General features: G+C 40.4%; 1 protein-coding gene across 1 annotated transcript; it reads right to left on the bottom strand.

Annotated features, from left to right (window-relative positions):
* Positions 1 to 4,959: 4,959 nt before the first annotated feature.
* LOC125454573 (epithelial cell adhesion molecule) lies at positions 4,960 to 16,346 on the bottom strand. Its single transcript, XM_048535472.2, has 9 exons — positions 16,022 to 16,346; positions 12,513 to 12,626; positions 10,580 to 10,835; positions 9,370 to 9,432; positions 8,501 to 8,561; positions 7,771 to 7,872; positions 6,893 to 7,105; positions 5,548 to 5,598; positions 4,960 to 5,439 (listed from the first exon to the last, which is right to left on the bottom strand). The coding sequence occupies exons 1-9, from the start codon at positions 16,083 to 16,085 to the stop codon at positions 5,395 to 5,397; spliced, it is 969 nt and encodes a 322-aa protein (XP_048391429.1). The 5' UTR covers positions 16,086 to 16,346; the 3' UTR covers positions 4,960 to 5,394.
* Positions 16,347 to 18,825: the final 2,479 nt, after the last annotated feature.

Genomic DNA, 18,825 nt, shown 5'->3' with positions numbered 1-18,825 from the left:
GCTTTGCATAATTGGGTTGGCTAACATGGTGGCGGTGGTTAACACAGCTTTCAGGCTGTCAAATGCCTGCTGACTCTCTTCCATCACTGACATTTTTTGCACTTCTTCAACAGGTCAGCCAGTGGACCCACAACGTTCAGTACAAAATTCTGATAAAAACCATTTAGTCCCAGGAATCGTATTACTTTCCTTTTCATTGATGGTATGGGACACTCCCCAGTAACTTACGTTTTCACATCCTGTATGGCCATCTGTCCATGTCCAAAACATGGCCCAGGAACATGACGTGGGATTTTGTCAACTCACTGTTAACCAGAATTGTCTCAAGTCTGGCTCCAGAAATTGATCGAATAATGGTGCTAGATGCTCCAAATGTTCCTTCCAGGTGTAACTAAAAGTCACTAACTTATCTATGTACATCACACAGTTAGGTAATCCTGAAATTACTCTATTGGTTAGTCTTTGAAATGTGGCTGGTGCATTTTTTGTACTAAATGGCATGACTTTAAACTGGTAATGTCCATTCGGTGTCACAAAAGCCAAAATTTCTTTTGCTCTCTTGAATAAATGTATCTGCCAGTATCCTTTGAGTAAGCCCAACTTAGAAATATAAACTGCTTGTCCCAAGTCTCAATACAGTTTTTCAAATGTGGAATGGGAAATGAATCAGATTTTGCAGCTGCATTGACATTGCAATAGTCCACACATAAACATTGGGTACCATCTGGTTTTGAAACCATTATTATGGGTGAGCTCCAGTCACTGCAACTCACTTTGATTGCGCCATATCTGAGCATACATTCAATCTCTTTTTGAACCTGTGCCATAACGACCTTGCTTAATTGGAACAGAATTTCTTGTATCTACATCATACATGATCAGATTAGTACCTCCCAGATTATTCACACATATCTCTCCATATATTTGTAATAACTCTTTCAATTCATTTTGATTTTCTTCTGGAAGATAGTTCAATAATTTATCCCATTTCTGAGAACTTTCTCATTGTCTGATTACATTTGAGGAATGCCCACTTCAGAATCATCTGAACTCGGTTCTTCACTCTGTGTTGTAACCAGTACCGCATTCTCCTTTTTCTTTCCATCCCAATCAAAATACCTTCTGAATATATTCACATGACACACTCTGTGAGATTTCCTTCCATCTGGCATTCTTATCAAATAATTCAGCTCACTCAACTTCCTTTTGATTTAATGGTTGATCTACCACTAGTAGCAACATCAACACCTCATCTCCACCAGCAAAATTATAGATTTTTGATCTCATTTGCTTTGATTCATTATGTGCTACGTTACTTTTAAATGCTGTCTAGCCAATTCACTCATTCTATTTAATCTCTCCTTGAAATTAGATACAGAGTGCAAATACATAATCTCTGAACTCTGATCCACCAATTTCTCCTTAATTAACTTCAGTGGTCCTCTCACCTCATGCCTAAAAACTAATTCAAATTGACTGAATTAGTTGATTCATTAGGTGCATCCCTAATTGCATGTAGTACAAAATTTATTTTAAGTTTAATGCCACTATTCTAATGCTGCCTGAGATTCTGGATAGTATGCAGTGGATTTGAATTGTTTTATTGCTAAGCTATCTATAACTTCCCCAAATAACTTTAATGTAAAATTTGATCCTTGACTGGACTATATTTCTGTGGGTAATCCTTATCTAATAAAAAAAATGAGTAAATCTTCTACAATCTTTTAAATGGTGATTGTGGATAATGGAATGGCCTCTGGAAATCCAATAGAGACATTCATTATGGTCAACAAATACTGATTCCCACTTTTTTTTTTAGGAGGGGTCCTATGCAATCAATTAAGACTCTTGTAAAAGGTTCCCTCAATGCAGGAATGGATATTAATGGTGCTGGTTTTATCACTGCCTGAGGTTTTCCTATCACCTGACAGGTATGACATATCCAGCAAATTTCAACCAAATCTTTATGCAGTCTAGGCTAATAAACATGTTTTTGTATTTTGGCTTGAGTTTCCCTCACTCCCAAAAGGCCTCCTACTGGTCTCTCATGTTATCTCCAATACCTCCTTTCTATAGCCCACTGGTAATACAACTTGATCAACTTCTGCCCACTTTTCATCTGCTTAATATGTAATGGTGTCCACTTCCTCGTCAAGACTTCATTTTTAAGGTAGTAAAATTCTGGGATACACTCAGATTCTTGTTCTGTGTATGTTTTTTGATGTCACTGCTTTTTCTTTGCAATTCAACTAACCTCTGAACTAAAAATATCCACTTTGTCCACTACCTGTTCTTGTTTTTTTTTCTTAACCATTTGATCAAACATACTATATTATAATTGAACTTCAACTTGCTTATCTTTATTCTTGATTTGTCCTCCTGTTTCAACTTGTGGGTTTGTGACCTTAGAGAGACAGGAAAAAAAAAATCCCAGGATATGCTTCCTGTAACAACTCAGGGGTGTGATTTTCCCCACTGGCTTTTCAACCATAGTAGGCATCCACTCCCATCTGTGACTCAGCTGTACCATTAACAAGGATAAAGTATATTTCTGGAACTGAGAATTTCCTCAATTGTGGTTACCAATCGCTTTTCACCAAACTCTGACCTTACAGAACATTGCTCTTGCCATGAATTCCACATTCTACCACCTTTTTCCTGTCAAATCTCATTCCAAAGTACATATCTCCTTGTTGCTCACTAAAGATTGACTTGCTCCTGTATCTCTTAATGTTTCGGCTTCTTCACCTACTCCAAGGTAAAAGGTGGTAAAATTTACCCACGCAGGTAAATTCTTTAAAGTTACATCTCAACCAACCTCTGGTCAGCCTGTTGCAAACATTTAGCTTCCACTGGGATCGCCATCATCACTTTAAATAAACCCCACTGACTTCTTTTAAAAATCAGATCCATTTCCACCCCCACCCCAAGAGATTTTCTTAAACCACCAACACTTGAACTTCATGTAGCCTACTTTATTATACAGAAGGTACCAGAATTCCCACCCACCACCGCCCCCCCCAAAAAAACTTCCCCTGCTGAATTTTAACTAGTGAGACTTTTCTGCATAAAAATGTACCAAATTTGTGCACTAAGATGAAATAACTCCAGGAATCCGTGTCCCATCACACCACCCTTTATTTACAGATGTAAAGATATTGACACTGGTATAATTTCCCCCAAGAGGCAGTTGTCAGCGAGCAGCAGATCCAACACCCCAGTACTTAGTCTGCCTGGGCCCTCTGGGTTACTAACCTGGTCCAACCAGGGAACTAGTTACCTCATCACAATCTCCACATAAAAGAAACTACATTTACAATCTCCAACGTTGATTAAAGTTGGATCAGGGCCTGGCTAGTGTAAAAAAACCTTCCATCACAATCCTGCCTTTCCAGGTAGGAGACGCTGACACTACCACTACCAGTAGAAAAAACCCAAAACAGGCTCAGATTCTGTTAAATGGCAAGCCTTTACACCTGACAAGAGGATTGAGCCATTAAACCATCTTGAAAGAGACAGCTGTTCAATTAGAGGATGCAAATGTTGCAAGCTAGAGATTAGAGATGTGCCCCCTGTCAAAGGCTGCTGTGACCCAGGCTTCAGTGGGCATGGATCAACCACGTTACAGAGTAAAGCACTTGTAAGTGGCTCAACATTGACATCCTCATCTGGTAGGAAGGGTTGGGGCATGCTCTGGAAAATGCTTCCTCAAATGTTTTAGGCAACTAAACTTTAAAAAGGTATTAACAATCTTGCATGCTATTCAAATTTTCTTCCACTCAAGACATGGATATTGAGCAAAGATAGGGTTCCCAGGCTGAAACCTGCAGCCCAATGGTATCAATGTGGACTTCACAAGCTTCAAAATCTCCCCTTCCCCCACTGCATCACAAAACCAGCCCAACCTGTCTGCTTCCTAACCTGCTCTTCCTCTCACCCATCCCTTCCTCCCACCTCAAGCCACACCTCCATTTCCTACCTACCACCTCATCCTGCCTCCCTTGACCTGTCCATCTTCCCTGGACTGACCAATCCCCTCCCTACCTATACTCTCCTCTCTACCTATCTTGTTTTCTCTGCATCTTCAGTCCACCTCCCCCTCTCTATTCCGGATCTGGATGTGAGTTTGCTCGCCCAAGGAAACCTCACTGATGTTACCTAGAATGGTGACGAAATGTCTGAAAACTAACCTTCCAGCTCAGCGAGCAAACTCACATCCAGAACCTCAACCTGAGCTACAAATCTTATTCCAGTTCCCTCTCCCCATCCCCCTCTCTGATGAGAGGTCTAGGCCCAAAACGTCAGCTTTTGTGCTCCCGAAATGCTGCTTGGCCTGCTGTGTTCATCCAGCTCCACACTTTGTTATCTAGGTTTCAAATATGATGGTAGCTCATTCTGTAATGATTTTGACTTAAAGCATGCACACATTCAATGTAAAAAACTTAAAAGAATCCCATTACCAAATTCTCAAAGCTAGCATAGCCTGAAGTTGGAACTTTGATTTTTTTTGTATCGAGTACAATAAACAGATGCTGTCGTTTAGTGTTTAAAAAAGCTCAAGACTGGTGTTACAGTGAAGTATTTCCTAGCTATATCCAGTTCGTTTAAAAGAGACATTCAGAACTTTGCTTGGTCGTAAAGTTCCATACATAATTCAAGAGCTGAGTGGCCAACTCGAACCTGCAAGTTACAATTCAACATTGTAAGGAGATGTTTAGTGTAGTGTACAAGTTTCTGTAACACTGAGTTGGAAAAAAGCTTTAAAATGACACTTGAATGTACAGCTCAGAACAGCAAATTTAAGGATTTATGGCAAATATAGTCATGAAGGTTATAAAATACAAGATAAACTATTTTACCATAATTCAGGAACCTGGGCATGCAAAAGCAACAGATGGGGAAAGTGAAAATAGATTGCAATGAAAAGTCAAGGCCTCACCACAAATAAAACAAAGTCACTTCAGAAGTTTAAGTCTTTATTAAAAAGAATTTTACAAAGCCATTTAAACATTACACTTCAATAGAAGTACTGAAGTATAAAAGCAGTGACCTAAAATAATAATAGTCCAAGAAATTAAAATTCCAGACTAAGTACAAAATTATTAGAACCCAATAAAAAATGGCTGACTCCAGTATGATATCCATCTCCTTTTGTGGAGGGGAAGAAAAATGTCTTTAACAGTACCAGTTTAAGAGCTCTTCTTTCCAAATACACAGGAAAAGGTTGGATTGCAGTTAAATTAAGTTGAAAATGAATGGAAGTTAAAGAGCTGCACAGCAACCTTTTAGAGAATCCCAAACCAGGAGTCTGTTCACTTGCACTGCCTCATTTTATAATGATGATCTCCCAAATTCAGAGTGAGAGATTTGCAACTAACACCTTTGCTAGGAGGATTAGGTAGTCAGCTGCTGCTTCTGAATTTCATCCAATTCTCTTCCCTGTAAGAGGTGAAAGAATGCAAACATTGAAGCAGAAGTAGCGTTGTCTTTAAAAACACTAACTGCAATTTTTTTTTGGGGGGGGGGGGGTAAGAACAAAAGCCTTACCTCAGCTTTTTGATATATATGGGCCTTGGCAGCCTTCCTTCTGGTAAGGAACTGGAAAAGAAATAAGCCATTAAAACATTTTAGAAGTTGAAACTTATTCTTTGGCAAGTACAGCTTTATAACCTCATGAACACAAATTTGGAACAGCCAAACATTTGGCCTCTTCGAGCCCACTAGATCATGGCTGATCAGATTAGAGCCTCACCTTCATATTCCTGCCCACCCTCAATACCCCAACTTCAAGAATTTCTCTCTGGCTTAATATTCAGTGAGTAAGAAGGAGCCGAAGAGAGCACCCAAGTGCCAACCCCAAATTTCTGATGTACATCTGAAAATAAAATGGTGGCTGTGCTTAGCACTGCTGCCTCACAGCACCAGGGACCTGGGTTTAATTCCACCCTCAGCTGACACTGTGGAGTTTGCACATTGTCCTGTGTGGGGGGTTTCCACAGCTGCTCTGGGTCTCGTACAGGCCAGATGTGTAGGTTAGATGGATTGGCCATGCTAAAAATTGCCCAGTAGCATCCAAGGATGTTTAGGTTAGGTAAAATTATCTATGGGAAATACAGTGTTATAGCTAGAGGGATGGGTCTGGGTCTGGTGGGATGCTTGGTGGGGCAGAATAGCCAACTCCCACAAAATGTGGGGATTCTTTCAAACAAACAGTGTCCCTTCAGTTCTGTTTCTCCCACAGGGAGAGCCTTTCAGCATCCACTTTGTGGAGCCCTCCTAGGATTTTAGAGGAACATATGTTCCTCTAAACTTCAGTGAAGAACATTTCCTCAGATACCTGTGATTGGTGTAGTGGATGTATCACAGGGTGCACACAACTGAACATTGTAAAAAAAAATTCATCTTTGGAAAAAAAGAAAACACTTGGAACAGGACCAAATCATTTGTTCATTGAGCTCAGGGTAGATCTATTTCAGCCCCATTTGAGCTTATTTGCTTCATGTCAATTGCAAAATGAGTTAGTGTCTGAGGGATCATAGGACCCCCTCAATTGGATACTCTTGTGGTAGAGTCTTCACCTCTGGAAGAAGAGGGTCAGTCTCAAGCCCCACCTGCTCTAGTGGTATGTGTTAGCTCTCTGAACAGGCAAGTTGGGAAAATATCTAGATACTCCCTCCATTTACTCAAGATCATTGCTGATTCAGCTGTAAAACACAGCAGGACATAAAGCTATGCAGATTTCTGTTGTTTACACATCTACAGAGCATCTTGATTGCTAAAGATCACCAATTTGGCTCTAGTGAAAAAACCACAATCCAGCACTTCATTTAATAGGTAATATCACACCAAAAGTTATATGCTAGGCCAATAACTAAGTTCTGTTTATACTTACAAGCACAACAAGTCCAGCAACTATGGCTAGGCAGACCACCACAATGACAGCAATAATGCCAGGAGTCATTCGCTTCATGGAGAACTCAGGATTCTTTGAATCAATATAGTACACATAAGCTTCCTCAAAACTAAGCTTTTCTCCATTAAATGGGACTCCATCATCCTGAATTGATCGATTATATGTGGAGGAGAACAAGGTGTTACCCTTGACCTGGTAAGGAAGGAAAAAAGGGTTATACAGACAAATGTTGCCTTGTAGCTAGTCAAAAAACTCCATGAGTTACATCTAGCAATTAAATGCACTTCCCAAAGTGCAATCTCATAGCATAAAGAGTTAGGTTTAAAGTCTTACAGTAGATTATTCAGTCAGCCCCAAAGAATTCTATGTTAGAGGAATTGCAAGACAATTGAGTTCAATCACTTTCCTCATTGAAGAATTTTAATCAATCATCCTACCCCAACAGATGTGACAAGTCTGAAATGGTCATCCCTGTTTGCCCTTGAAGGCAGTCCTACTGGGCAACTGCAAGATGTTAGTCAAAATTTAACTACTTTTTGTGGATCTAATCTCAGGAAGTCAGATTCTTTCCTGAAGGACATTAGCTATTTTTTAAAAAATAGTCACCAGCAACATCCTAGATTTGTTAACTAAATTTCAGTTCCACCACCTCCTGCTGTGGAAATCAAATTGCTTTCCCCTAGAAAATGTGTAAGCCTTCGGATTCATGGGCCAGAGCCTCCTCCAATACTCCCATCTCCTGGATTTTTGGCTATTAGTGAAAATTTATATGCCAAATGCAGGGTATTTTTCAGGATGGGGAGAAGGGTGAGCTACAGTGAGCACCTACTTTGGCAAGAATGTTTGATGCCACTTACATCCTTCTCCAGGTAATATGCTGCAGTAGCCAAATCAGATGGTGTCTGCACAGTCAAATTTTGTTTCAAGTCCACGGTTATATAACGGTCTTCTGCAAAATACTAAAAAAGCAAACAAAGGCTAAGTTTGAGTACAACATTTGTCTTAAGACACTCAAAAGTGTAGTGCAACTGGGGAAAATCTTGGTGAATGTTGTAAAGACACAAGGACCACTTAAGAGAATTTGTATTTTGTGGTCAGCTGCCAGTTGGACAAAAGGTTAACTAGAAATCCAAGTATATGCCTTAAGACTTTTTACATTCACATCATTTGATCCCTAAACTTTTGAACTGGCCAATGGAAGCTGAAATAAGAACTCTGCAGTAAATATGCAGACTTAAATTCTAAACCAGAACCACAGAGATACTCTCCCTGTCCCGACCCCCGTACAATAAACTTAAGACTTTATGTCCAGCACCATATGTTCAAGGCATGAATCTACAGAATATGGCATTCTGGAAAAGTGCTTATAAATCTTAATCAGCCATAAAAGCTACTTACACAAAAATAGCTTCTAAGCAACAACTGCAGACATTGCCATACAATAACAGATTTATGTGGCTTCATGTCTGCATTTTATTGCTCTTGGGCCCACACAAATTGCCATTTGGATACAGGATTTTAGATATTTTCAAACAGTTAGCACTAGTTGGAGAAAAGAAAAAACAAAATAAAATTTCATTTGATTACCTCAATCTTTTCAATGTAACCAGGGTCCACTTGGTAAGCAGAAAAGAGGTCTTTGATAGCCCTTTTGAGAAAATGTTAGGAATGATAAACAGAATGCAATCACAATACAACATACCAGTTAATAGAACATAAAGACCAGGTACTAAAATCAGTTTTAAACAAGGTGTAGAGCTGGATGAACATAGCAGGCCAAGCAGGAAAATCAGTCTTGACCCTTCTTTTCTGAAGGGTTCTGACCAGAAATGTCAGCTTTCCTGCTCGGCCTGCTGTGTTCATCCAGCTCGACACCTGGTTCTCATTCTCTAGAGTCAGCAGTTCCTACTATTGCAAAGTCAGTTTTATTGTGTTTAGAACACTAGGATAAAGTGGCTTCTTCACAGGCAAATTTAGAGTCTCAATCCACTATAAGTGACCTACAGGAGGTCAATCTTTGCATCAGCTCTGGCCTAACTCTGGTCTTGTGCACTGGTGCACCAAGGTTGCTGGAGGTAGAGTTGTGCACAATACCAGGTGTTAGTCATCATGATTCAAGTACTTAATATCTTAAGAACAAAACTTGCTCTAAAAAGTTAGATTTCACACTCAAGTTACTTTGTGAAATGCAGTAATGCAAGGAAAACGCAGGCAAGTTTTAAACAGCAACTGATTTCTTGAACAGTGGACATAAATGCCAGCAACAGAAACAGGACCATGGCTCAGATCTAAAGACTGCACTTATGCAGCACTCCTTCAGTACAGTATCAAAATGTCAGCCTACACATTCTCCTGGAGGAGATAGCGGATTTGAAAGCTACAACTTTTGACTCCATATATACTTTGGGAACAAACCTCATGATATAGTACCCAATAAGTTGAACAGTAATGCTTACTTTTTTAGTTTCACTTCATCCACTTCATTTATGGGTTTGTGCCTCAGCTGAATCTGAAACCAACTGCAGTAAAAAAGGAAGAGTTAGTAAGCAATGTTATTTTGATAATCACATCAACAAAAAAGTTCAAACACATTTGAGGAAGTCACTAGATACTACAAAAGCTGCCTATTTAAAAATAGCAATTCACTTTTTTAATGTCTGTAAGACATTGCAACTGAAATAGGTTGCTCAGACCTGAGTCTGCTCCATCATTCAGTAGGATCATGGCTACTCTAGCATTCACTTTCCTGCCCTTCTCCACAACCTCCCCTCCGCCCTAAATAGAGGCAAGGACTTTACCCCCATATCTGTGTGGCAAGGAGTTCCAAAGGCTCAAACCCTAAGGGATTCTCATCTGTGTTAAATTGGTACCTCTAATTCTGAGACAATGCCTTCTGATTCTAGGCTCTCCCAGGAGTGTCAGCATTTAAACTGACAAGCTCCATTAAAATCCTCTTTCAATCATATCACCTCATTTTCCATACTCCAGTGGTTGGAGTCCCAACCTATTTAACCTTTGCTCAGAGTAGGGCCTCCACACCAGAAGTTATCCTAGTGGACTGCTTCTAAACTACCCCCAATAAAATAGCTTTCCTTAAATAGAGGAAAAAATCTGACAGTACTCCAGGTATGATCACACCAACACCTTATGGAGGTGCGTTAAGAATTTTCTACTCTTATAATCCAACCCCATTGAAATAAGGGCCACCTTTCCATTAGCCTTCAGAATTAACTGCGGCACTGTTTGCTAGTTTTTGGTTTTGTGCTCCAGTACCCCAAAGGCCCCTTGTTTTGTGGCTTCTCTATTTGAGAGTTGTTGTTCTAATTTCCAAAACAAGGAAATTCACATCATTCCACATTATACTCCACTTGCCAATTTTTCCTCCTCCCTTAACTTATTGATCTGTCAGCTGGACACAATGTAGCTAACAACATAAGCTGTTGAGTGTTATCATTTAGCTGACAAAATGTATACAGGGATTCAAGCTGCTCACTGAATAGAAACAGATTAAATAATTACAGGAGTGCTGAGATTGTAGGACAGTTTGAGCATTATTACACAACATACAAGTGGATGATATAGCATACAACCAGGAGCAGCTGGTGCATTCCCAAGCCACTGACTGATATCCCACTTACTGTCCCCAGACCCCAGCAAAATACTTACAAAGTTGAGACTGGGTGGGCAGGACATTCAATGTTCTCATCTCCCTTGTCGGTCCTTCGAACACCCGCAGTATTCACACACCAGCAGGTGCTGGTCCCATTACATTGCCTAGAATGGAAACTGCCATCATCCTGGCAATCAGGATCATAGATACCATCATTATCTAACATAGCGTGCTCAGTAGGCTTTCTGCGAGCTCCAATGCCACTTTTCAATCGGAACATTTCATTCTTCATCATCCAGCACTTAGTGGTCACTAAAGTGTTAAAGAATGAAATTTACACATTAATGATAGCTCAATTTGAATCTGTAATGCAAGAAGGTTGAGGATTCTTTTCATGGAAGAAAATTAAAGTTTTTATTTACAAAATAGTGATTGTTATACTGTGAGCTACCTCAATTGCTGACTATTAACAAAATTTGTAGTGTTTGTTTGGCTAACTGTACATATGGATTAATTTGCCTCAAATTTAAAATAGACAGATCTAAAAATTCATTCATGGGATTTGGCTTTGCTCACAGCAGTTAAGAGTCACATTGTGTTAATTACACCAGGCAAGGATGACAAGCTTTCCAAGAAGGGATCAGTGAACCAGGGGGAATTTGTTTTCTTACCCACCCACCCACCCACCCCAAAAACCCAGTGGTCACCATTAGGCTACTTTTAACCCCCAAATTTCATTATCTGCCACAGTGGCCATGAAATCCATGCTGCCATTACTTTAGGCTAGTGCACTGGATTTTTAATCCAGTGACAGCAGCACCACACTACCTCCACCCTGTTAAGGGGGATTGTGGTATCTATTGTACAAGCTATTTATCTAGATTACTAGAAGTGGGATTTGCAAGTGAAACTTCAGTCATCTACTGCTGCTGAATTGAGGGGGACAATATTAGCTGATGTACAGTAGAGTTCCAAGCAGAACCAGCCACAGTATAATGTACAACTTAGAGCTACTGAAGTGTTATTAGCAATCCCTCAAACTTGACTCACCCATTTACTTCTCTAGCCTCAAATGCTACTTAATTATTTTGTCAGTATTGTACACTAAGAGCCAGAGTGAAGGATAGCTTTATCAATAAAACACTACATCAGTGGCCAACTCAAGATTTCCAATGACAAGTCACAGGGGATTCAAACTAATGCTGAGCACATTAGCAAGTCTCAAAAAGAGAGAGGAACAGTCTTATCACCACTTCCTTCATTAGTCATTGACACCTGTCCAATCCATAAGCTAATGGAAGTTCTATCTAGAACACATTGACTAGTTGTTCAAGGCAGCAGCTAGAGATGGGCAATGAATGCTGACCAGGTAGTGATGTCCACACGTGTGCAGAATAAAAGCAAAACTAAGAAACCAAATTAGTGTGAGGTTAATTAATTTAGGCACATCAACTAAACACAAGGTAGCAAATAAAATGTGGAAAAGAAAGAAGCACTGAAAAATTGTGCACCCTTGTGGAAGAATGAAAAAAGTTGGCTGGAAAAAGAGAGATGCACTGGGTGTCAGGTATACTGAAGACAATTTAAATCTGAGAAAAAAAAGGTACTTTTACACTCGATTGAAAGTTTATTCAAGATGCAACACCTTCTGCACAAATTCAAAATGTGGGAGGGCAATGCTGATGTACTGGTGACCAAAAGTTACCATTAGGTGGTTTAGATTGTGGAATTGCAGTGCTCCTCAACCAGCATTTTCTGGTTCAATTTATAAGAATGCACAGAAGTTATTTTAAAAAGGTGCAAACTGAAGAATCACTTGCAATAAAAAAAAGGTAATTTAGAAAGTAACAGCAGGACACACTTTTCTGAAATTTAAGTAAAAGTAAAACATCACTGCTAGCAATTTTTAAAACAGTAGAGATACATTCCTTATGCTCAGGATCATTTCACTAGGCTTAAAACACTAAAATGTCCTTAAAAAATACTTACAGATACTGCAGTTGACTGGACGATTGAATTGTTCAGAGAGTTGCAGAGTACAGGTACAAACGCCATCATTACTTAGACATTTAGCAAATCGGTTTGTCATACACACTGGACAGTCTGAAAAAGGTTAGTTTAGGCTCATTTAATTCATTGTTAGTTATGCAACTAAAACAAAGATATTAGTTAAAGACCAACTGCATTTTAAAAAACCTGTCTCACCATATTGCAATAATAATAGGCAACATACTGTGATATTGGAAACCAGAAACTAACAATACTCACTAGGTCTGGCAGCATTTGCCAAGAGAGAATATCGAATTTCCTCATCTCATACCTAAATGGTCTACCGTTATTCAAGGCAAGGAGATGACCTACCAAACAATGGAGCAAACATTCAAAACAGAACTAGAAAAAAGCTAAAAAAAAAGAGAACTGTAGATGCTGAAGATCTAAAAAGCTAAAAAAATTGCTGGAGAAACTCACTAGGTTTGGCAGGATTCATGAAGAGAAAGCTCTGACTCCAGTGACCCTTGGTATATGCTGCAGTCAGGCATACGTGCCGGTAACCAGGAATTGGGGGAGCGAACAGAAGTAGTATAAGATAGATGGGAACAGGGACCAGTGAGCAAAAATAGTTGGGCAAAGGAATGAGTGATAATAATCCAGGGAAGAAAAGCTGATAACGGGGACTGTTAGTAGACAAATAGATTGGTTCTACTGAAAGCAGCCCATGGAGTATGGGAATGGGTTAAAAAGGCAGGAAGGTGGTATTCAGGCTCCAAAGTTGATAAAAAACAGAATGCTGGAATCAGAAACAAAATTAGTGAGAAATTCAGTTAAGTCAGGCAGCATCCAAAGACCAATAGAAGTTGTTGGAAATACTCAACAGGTCCGGCAGCATCTTAAGAGAAATCAGTTCATGTTTTGGGTGTAGTGAAAAGGTCAGTTCATATGCAGAAGATAGGGTGGGAGATGTCGTACAGAGTAAGTGGTAGGATAGAGCCCAAAGAGAGAACAGCAGTTGGAAAGACAAGGGAATTGATAATGATCTGGCTTTTGGGGGGGGGGGGGGGGGGGGGGGGGTGAATTGTTGTTAATGTGACTATTAGTGGTTAACAGTGGCCAGTGTGTAATGGCAGGCTATAGGACAAAGCTTGGTGTGGGGTAGGGGGCTAGGACATGCAAAAGATTAGGCCCTAAAGTTATTGAACTAAATTGAGTCTGGAGGGCTGCAGGATCTCCTAGCAAAAAAATGAGGCATTGTTCTTCCAGCTTGCCTCGAGCTTCACTGCAGCAAACCTGATACAGATGTTGGCCAGGGTAAAGAGTGGTGCATTAAAATGGCAGGCAACAGGTAGTTCAGGTCTTTTTTGCAAGCAGAATGCAAGTGTTCTGTGAAGCAGAGACTCAGTCCACACTTCATTTCCCCAATGTAGAGAAGACCACATTTGAGCAAGTGTGTAGAATAGATTCTGGGAAGTGTAGGTGAAGTGTTGCTTCACCTGGAAGGTATGTTTGGGTCCTTAGATACTGGGGAGGGAGGTGGTAAGTGGGCAGGTGTTGCACCTTCATCAGTTACAGGGGAAGGGGGCAAAGGAAGAGTGGATCAGGGCATCCCTGAGGAAGGCAGACAAGGGAGGGGAATACATGTCTGGTGATGGCATCTTACTGGAGGTGGTGGAAATGGCATCAGATGATCTTCTGGACATAGATGCTGGTGGATGAGGATAAGGGGAACCCTATAAAACTTGTGGGAGGGAAGAGAAGGGCGAGGTCAGAAGTGCAAGAGATAGGTCAGATCTGATTAAGGGCCCTGTCAACAACAGTGCTGGGAATCCTCAGTTGAGGAAGGAGGTGGACATTGTGGAGGCTCCTTTGTTGAAGGTGGCCTCATGTGAGCATATTACAGAGACAGGAACTGAGAGAATGGGATGCAGTCTTTACAGGAAGCAGAGAGTGTATAGTTCAGACAGCTGTGTTTAAAGTGAATTGGTGGCCAGTCTATCCCCAGAAATGGAAACAGATGTCAAGGGAGGAATCAGAGGCAGACCAGGTGAAAATGAGGACAGGGTGGAAATTGGAAGAAAAAAATGACAAACCTTCCCAATTCTGGATGAGAGGGAAGCAGCAATATTATAGTTATAATCAGAGAAAGAGTTGCAGGTGGAAGCCAGAGTAGAACTGGAACAAGGAATGGTGCACATACCCCACTAAGAGACAGGCACAGCTGGGACCCATGCTGGTAATGCATAGGCACCCCTCTTACTTGAAGAAAATAAGGAGTTAAGAGAACTGGAGGGTGAGGACTAGCTTGGCCAAGTGGAAGAGGGTGGTGGGTATAGTTCAGGTCTTTGCTTCAGGAAAGAGTCCTATGACCCTCCTGGTAGGAATGGACATATAAAAAAGGGATTGCACATCCATTGTAAAGAGGAGGCTGGAACCTGCAAACTGGAAATTTTGAAGCCAGCATAAAGTAGAGGAACCACAGACATACATGGGAAGGGATTGGACCAGGGGAGAGAAGACTGATTCAAGGTAGGAAGAGATGAATTCTGTGGGGCAGGAGCAGGCTGAAACAATGGGCCTGCCCAGACAGACCTGTTTGTAGATTTTTGGAAGGAGGTAGAAGCAGCTGTCAGGGATGGGAGAGCTATCAACTTGGAAGCAGTTGGGGAGCAGGAGGAAGGGAGATCACTGAGTAGTGAGTTACCATAATAGATACAATGGCCTGATGAGTCATGGTCCAGGAAAAGACCAGAAGAGGGAATCAAAGGTGGCACTCAGCCTCTGCTATGTAGACATCAGTCTGCCAGACTACAAAACCACCACCTTTATTAGCAGGCTTAATAACAAAGTCAGGGGTCAATCTAAGTGTCAAATCAGCTCAGAGAGATAGGTTGAATTTGGTGAAGGGGGAAAGCAAGAGGAATTGAGGCAATCAAAATCATGTCAACAGTTCTCAACTAATTGATCAAGTACAGGTAAAAAGGCCAGAGGGAGGGGTCCAAGTGGAGGGACAGTCTTGGAACTGGGTAAGATCCAACAACTGCCGAGTTTCTTTAGCAATTCCTACGTTAGTCTAACGTTATTGCACTCGACATGGAGTTGCAGGATTTCCCCAAACGACTAAAAACCCAACTCGGATAAAACCTCGTACGTGTACGCGTGGGTGGGAAGCGACCTCAAAAGGGAGGTGGAGGAACTACGCGGCACCCTTGGCGCGACCTAATGGCCAGCACTGGAACAGTCGTCTGCCCCACCTCGCCGCTCGAAACAACAGGAGCAAAAAAAAAAGCCACCCCCCCATCCAGACCAATTGAGAGAGAGTTCGAAACCCATGAGCTCCATCGAGTCAAACTAAAACACTTCTATTTTTTTTGAAAGTTATAGAATCAGCTATATTCAGTGTTTAAAGAGATTTTAAAGAGACATTAAGTGTATTTTAACGCCCAGGTTGCTTGGGTGGAACCCACACCTGGAGAACAAAGCGGCGGCTTTACTCAAACACTTACCAATCTCTTGCCCTTGAGTGAGGGCGCTCAACACCGCCAGAAGCAGCCAGCCTAGGACACGCATCTTCCCTCAGTCACGACAGCAAAACAAAAACCTCAGAGAATCTCTTCACAACGCCCAGTCCTCGCTCTCCTGCTTCCAACGGGCAACAAAAGTTTCAGGCACAAGCTCCAACTTTCCCAACAAACGAAGCCCTCACTTCAAAAGAAAAGAAAATTCTTCAACTGCTGTCTTAAGACCGACTAGCCCAAATATAACGAAGGAGAATTGAACCTTTCCAGTGCAGTCACGAACGTCTGTTACGATCTCAACCGGTTTCTGTCTAGCGACAGGTATTTATACCATTTGCAACTGACGTCAATTCATTACCTGCTGAAACTGGAGACAGTCTTTCTCCTGTTGGGTAACATCAGCGTTTCGGTTCACTCACTGCCCCTTGCAATACCATATTTGTCTCTTCCTCCGAACGAAAAGGGCGTTATCCCACCTTTCTCTCTGAGATTGTAGACCAAAATATATCCGTTGAAAAAGAAGTCTCAAATTCCTCACCCCACCCACAATATGGAGAAACTGACAAAGATGTGACACTGAATCACTGAGGTTTTGGTTAACTATCATACATCACTGTGAGACGAAGATTATGTTAAATTATCATGTGAATCCAAACGGTTTTGTTTATGTTCGTTTTGATGTTCACTGACCCAAGGGCCTAGTCACGGCAAAGTCATTTTAAATCAAATCAAACGTGTTTCAAGGCGCATTGTCAGGAACTAATTCGTTGTGTATTTCAACGTTAGTGAAGGAAAATGTGATTTAATAGATAAATTTATATCAAAAATCGAAGCGGAAAATACGCGACCTCATGGAGGAACAACTATTATTGTGATCCAGGTCAATGGTCTTTAGTAATAAGTGTACGAATTAGAGTGTAACGACTTTAAAGAGAGATCGAAGGGAGGAGAAAACAAATGCAATAGCAGCAGTCAGAATTCAATGATAAAAGGGAGACTGTGTAAATAATGGAATACAACATAAGATGAGCTTAAAGGAGATTTAATGTGGGACCAAGACCAGCAGCTACTGTTTTGGGGAATAAAAAACTGGAGCAAAGCTTATTAGTTGAAGTTACTGAGATCAATAGTAAATCTGGAAGATTGTAAAGTCTCTAATGGAGGGATGAAGCACTACAATTAAGTTTCAATGCAACAGTTTAAGAGGCTGAGGACAAAGAGCTTGGAGTCAAAGTGGGGCAGTGTTAAAATGGGAATCGGTCGAAAGCTTGGGGTCATTTTAGGAGGCTGAAATGGATGGCAATGTATAGCAAAGTATTTGATCTCACCTTAAATGTTAATGCAAATGCAATTTCCATACAAACACAAAACCTGCCTATTTCCACTTTTAGTGATAATGGGAACTGCAGATGCTGGAGAATCCAAGATAACAAAGTGTGGAGCTGGATGAACACAGCAGGCCAAGCAGCATCTCAGCAGCACAAAAGCTGACGTTTTGGGCCTAGACCCTTCATCAGAGACCCTCTCTGATGAAGGGTCTAGGCCCGAAACGTCAGCTTTTGTGCTGCTGAGATGCTGCTTGGCCTGCTGTATTCATCCAGCTCCACACTTTGTTATTTCCACTTTTATTTTGCTTCAGCTCACTTGCTGCTGAAACCCTCATATGTGCTTTTGTTACCTCTAGATTTGCCTATGATAAAACATTCCTGTTTGGCCTCAAAAATTCTGCCCTTCATAAAGTAAACCATATACCTTTTTGACCACCTCTTATCAGTTTGATTTAAACTTGCAGTGTATTTTAAAATTTGATTTATTAATTGTCACGTATATCTTGTTACAAAATACAGTGAAAAGTGTTGTATAGTGTCAGCACTCTCCATTGCCATCTTAAAACACAGAAATATTGTGGGCATGCATGATGTGGTCTCTAATTTTATTTACACTTCTAACATGTATGTATGTTTTCTAGTATACTGACTTTCCATATTAGTCCTTCTAATGTGTGTACTTCCTCACAGTGAAGTCCACTGACAACAGCCATTTCAACCATCATGTCTATGTCACCCTATAGCCTCATGATGCCATAGCTTCTCATAAATTTCCTGCTAAGTGCCTTAAGCAGTTTCAGTTCATTAAAGGCTTCAAATGTGCACAGGTTGTTCCTGTTGATAATGCCATATAGACGATGACATCTATTGGATGTGGACGGCTGGCTGGACAGAAGGTGAGGAAAAGATAATCAATTCCAAGTGTGTTGGGTTATATTTGGTTTGTTTTAATTGGAGATCCATTTTAACCACTGTCTCAAAGGTATGCTTTTGAATTTCATTTCAATAATTCAGTTTTTTTGGTAAATATCTGCTAGAATACTTTGTATTTAAAACACAGCATATTTCACATAATATGGTAATTTATTGTGCTACACAGTGAAGAAAACAAATTATAGATATTTAAGGGTGCCGTAGTTGTGTGATGAATATAAAAATGAAGGGTTAGAATATAGATACATACATAAATAATATGTTGACATGTCAAAATTTTACAAATCATTTCTAAATGAAATATTTAAAACTATTTCTATGCATTTTTGGATGGTAGAAATAGAAAATAATGCATTTTGTTGACTCAGTTGGTGAATGTTAAAAATTTGACTCATTTAGTAATTTTTTCTTTCAATTTCAACTATTTAAGTAACAGCTTGTGGGGAAAACATGCATGCAAAATGTTTAGCTTACAGAAACCTTTAGAACAAATCATTTGCAGTTCCACAAAACTGAACTTAATTGCTTTTA

Source organism: Stegostoma tigrinum, chromosome 9, assembly GCF_030684315.1.
Source record: "Stegostoma tigrinum isolate sSteTig4 chromosome 9, sSteTig4.hap1, whole genome shotgun sequence".
In the NCBI taxonomy this organism is placed as follows: Eukaryota; Metazoa; Chordata; class Chondrichthyes; order Orectolobiformes; family Stegostomatidae; genus Stegostoma; species Stegostoma tigrinum.
Note: the sequence above shows the minus strand (reverse complement) of the source record. Positions and strands in the feature narration are given on the sequence as shown.

Bases quoted from the DNA above. Each gene is read 5' to 3' on its own strand.
- LOC125454573 (XM_048535472.2), bottom strand. From the start codon at position 16,085: ATGCGTGTCCTAGGCTGGCTGCTTCTGGCGGTGTTGAGCGCCCTCACT. The intron at 8,562-9,369 runs GTAAGCATTACT...TTTTCTCAAAAG, and splicing joins GATGAAGTGAAACTAAAAAA to GGCTATCAAAGACCTCTTTT. The intron at 5,440-5,547 runs GTAAGGCTTTTG...CACCTCTTACAG, and splicing joins ATATATATCAAAAAGCTGAG to GGAAGAGAATTGGATGAAAT.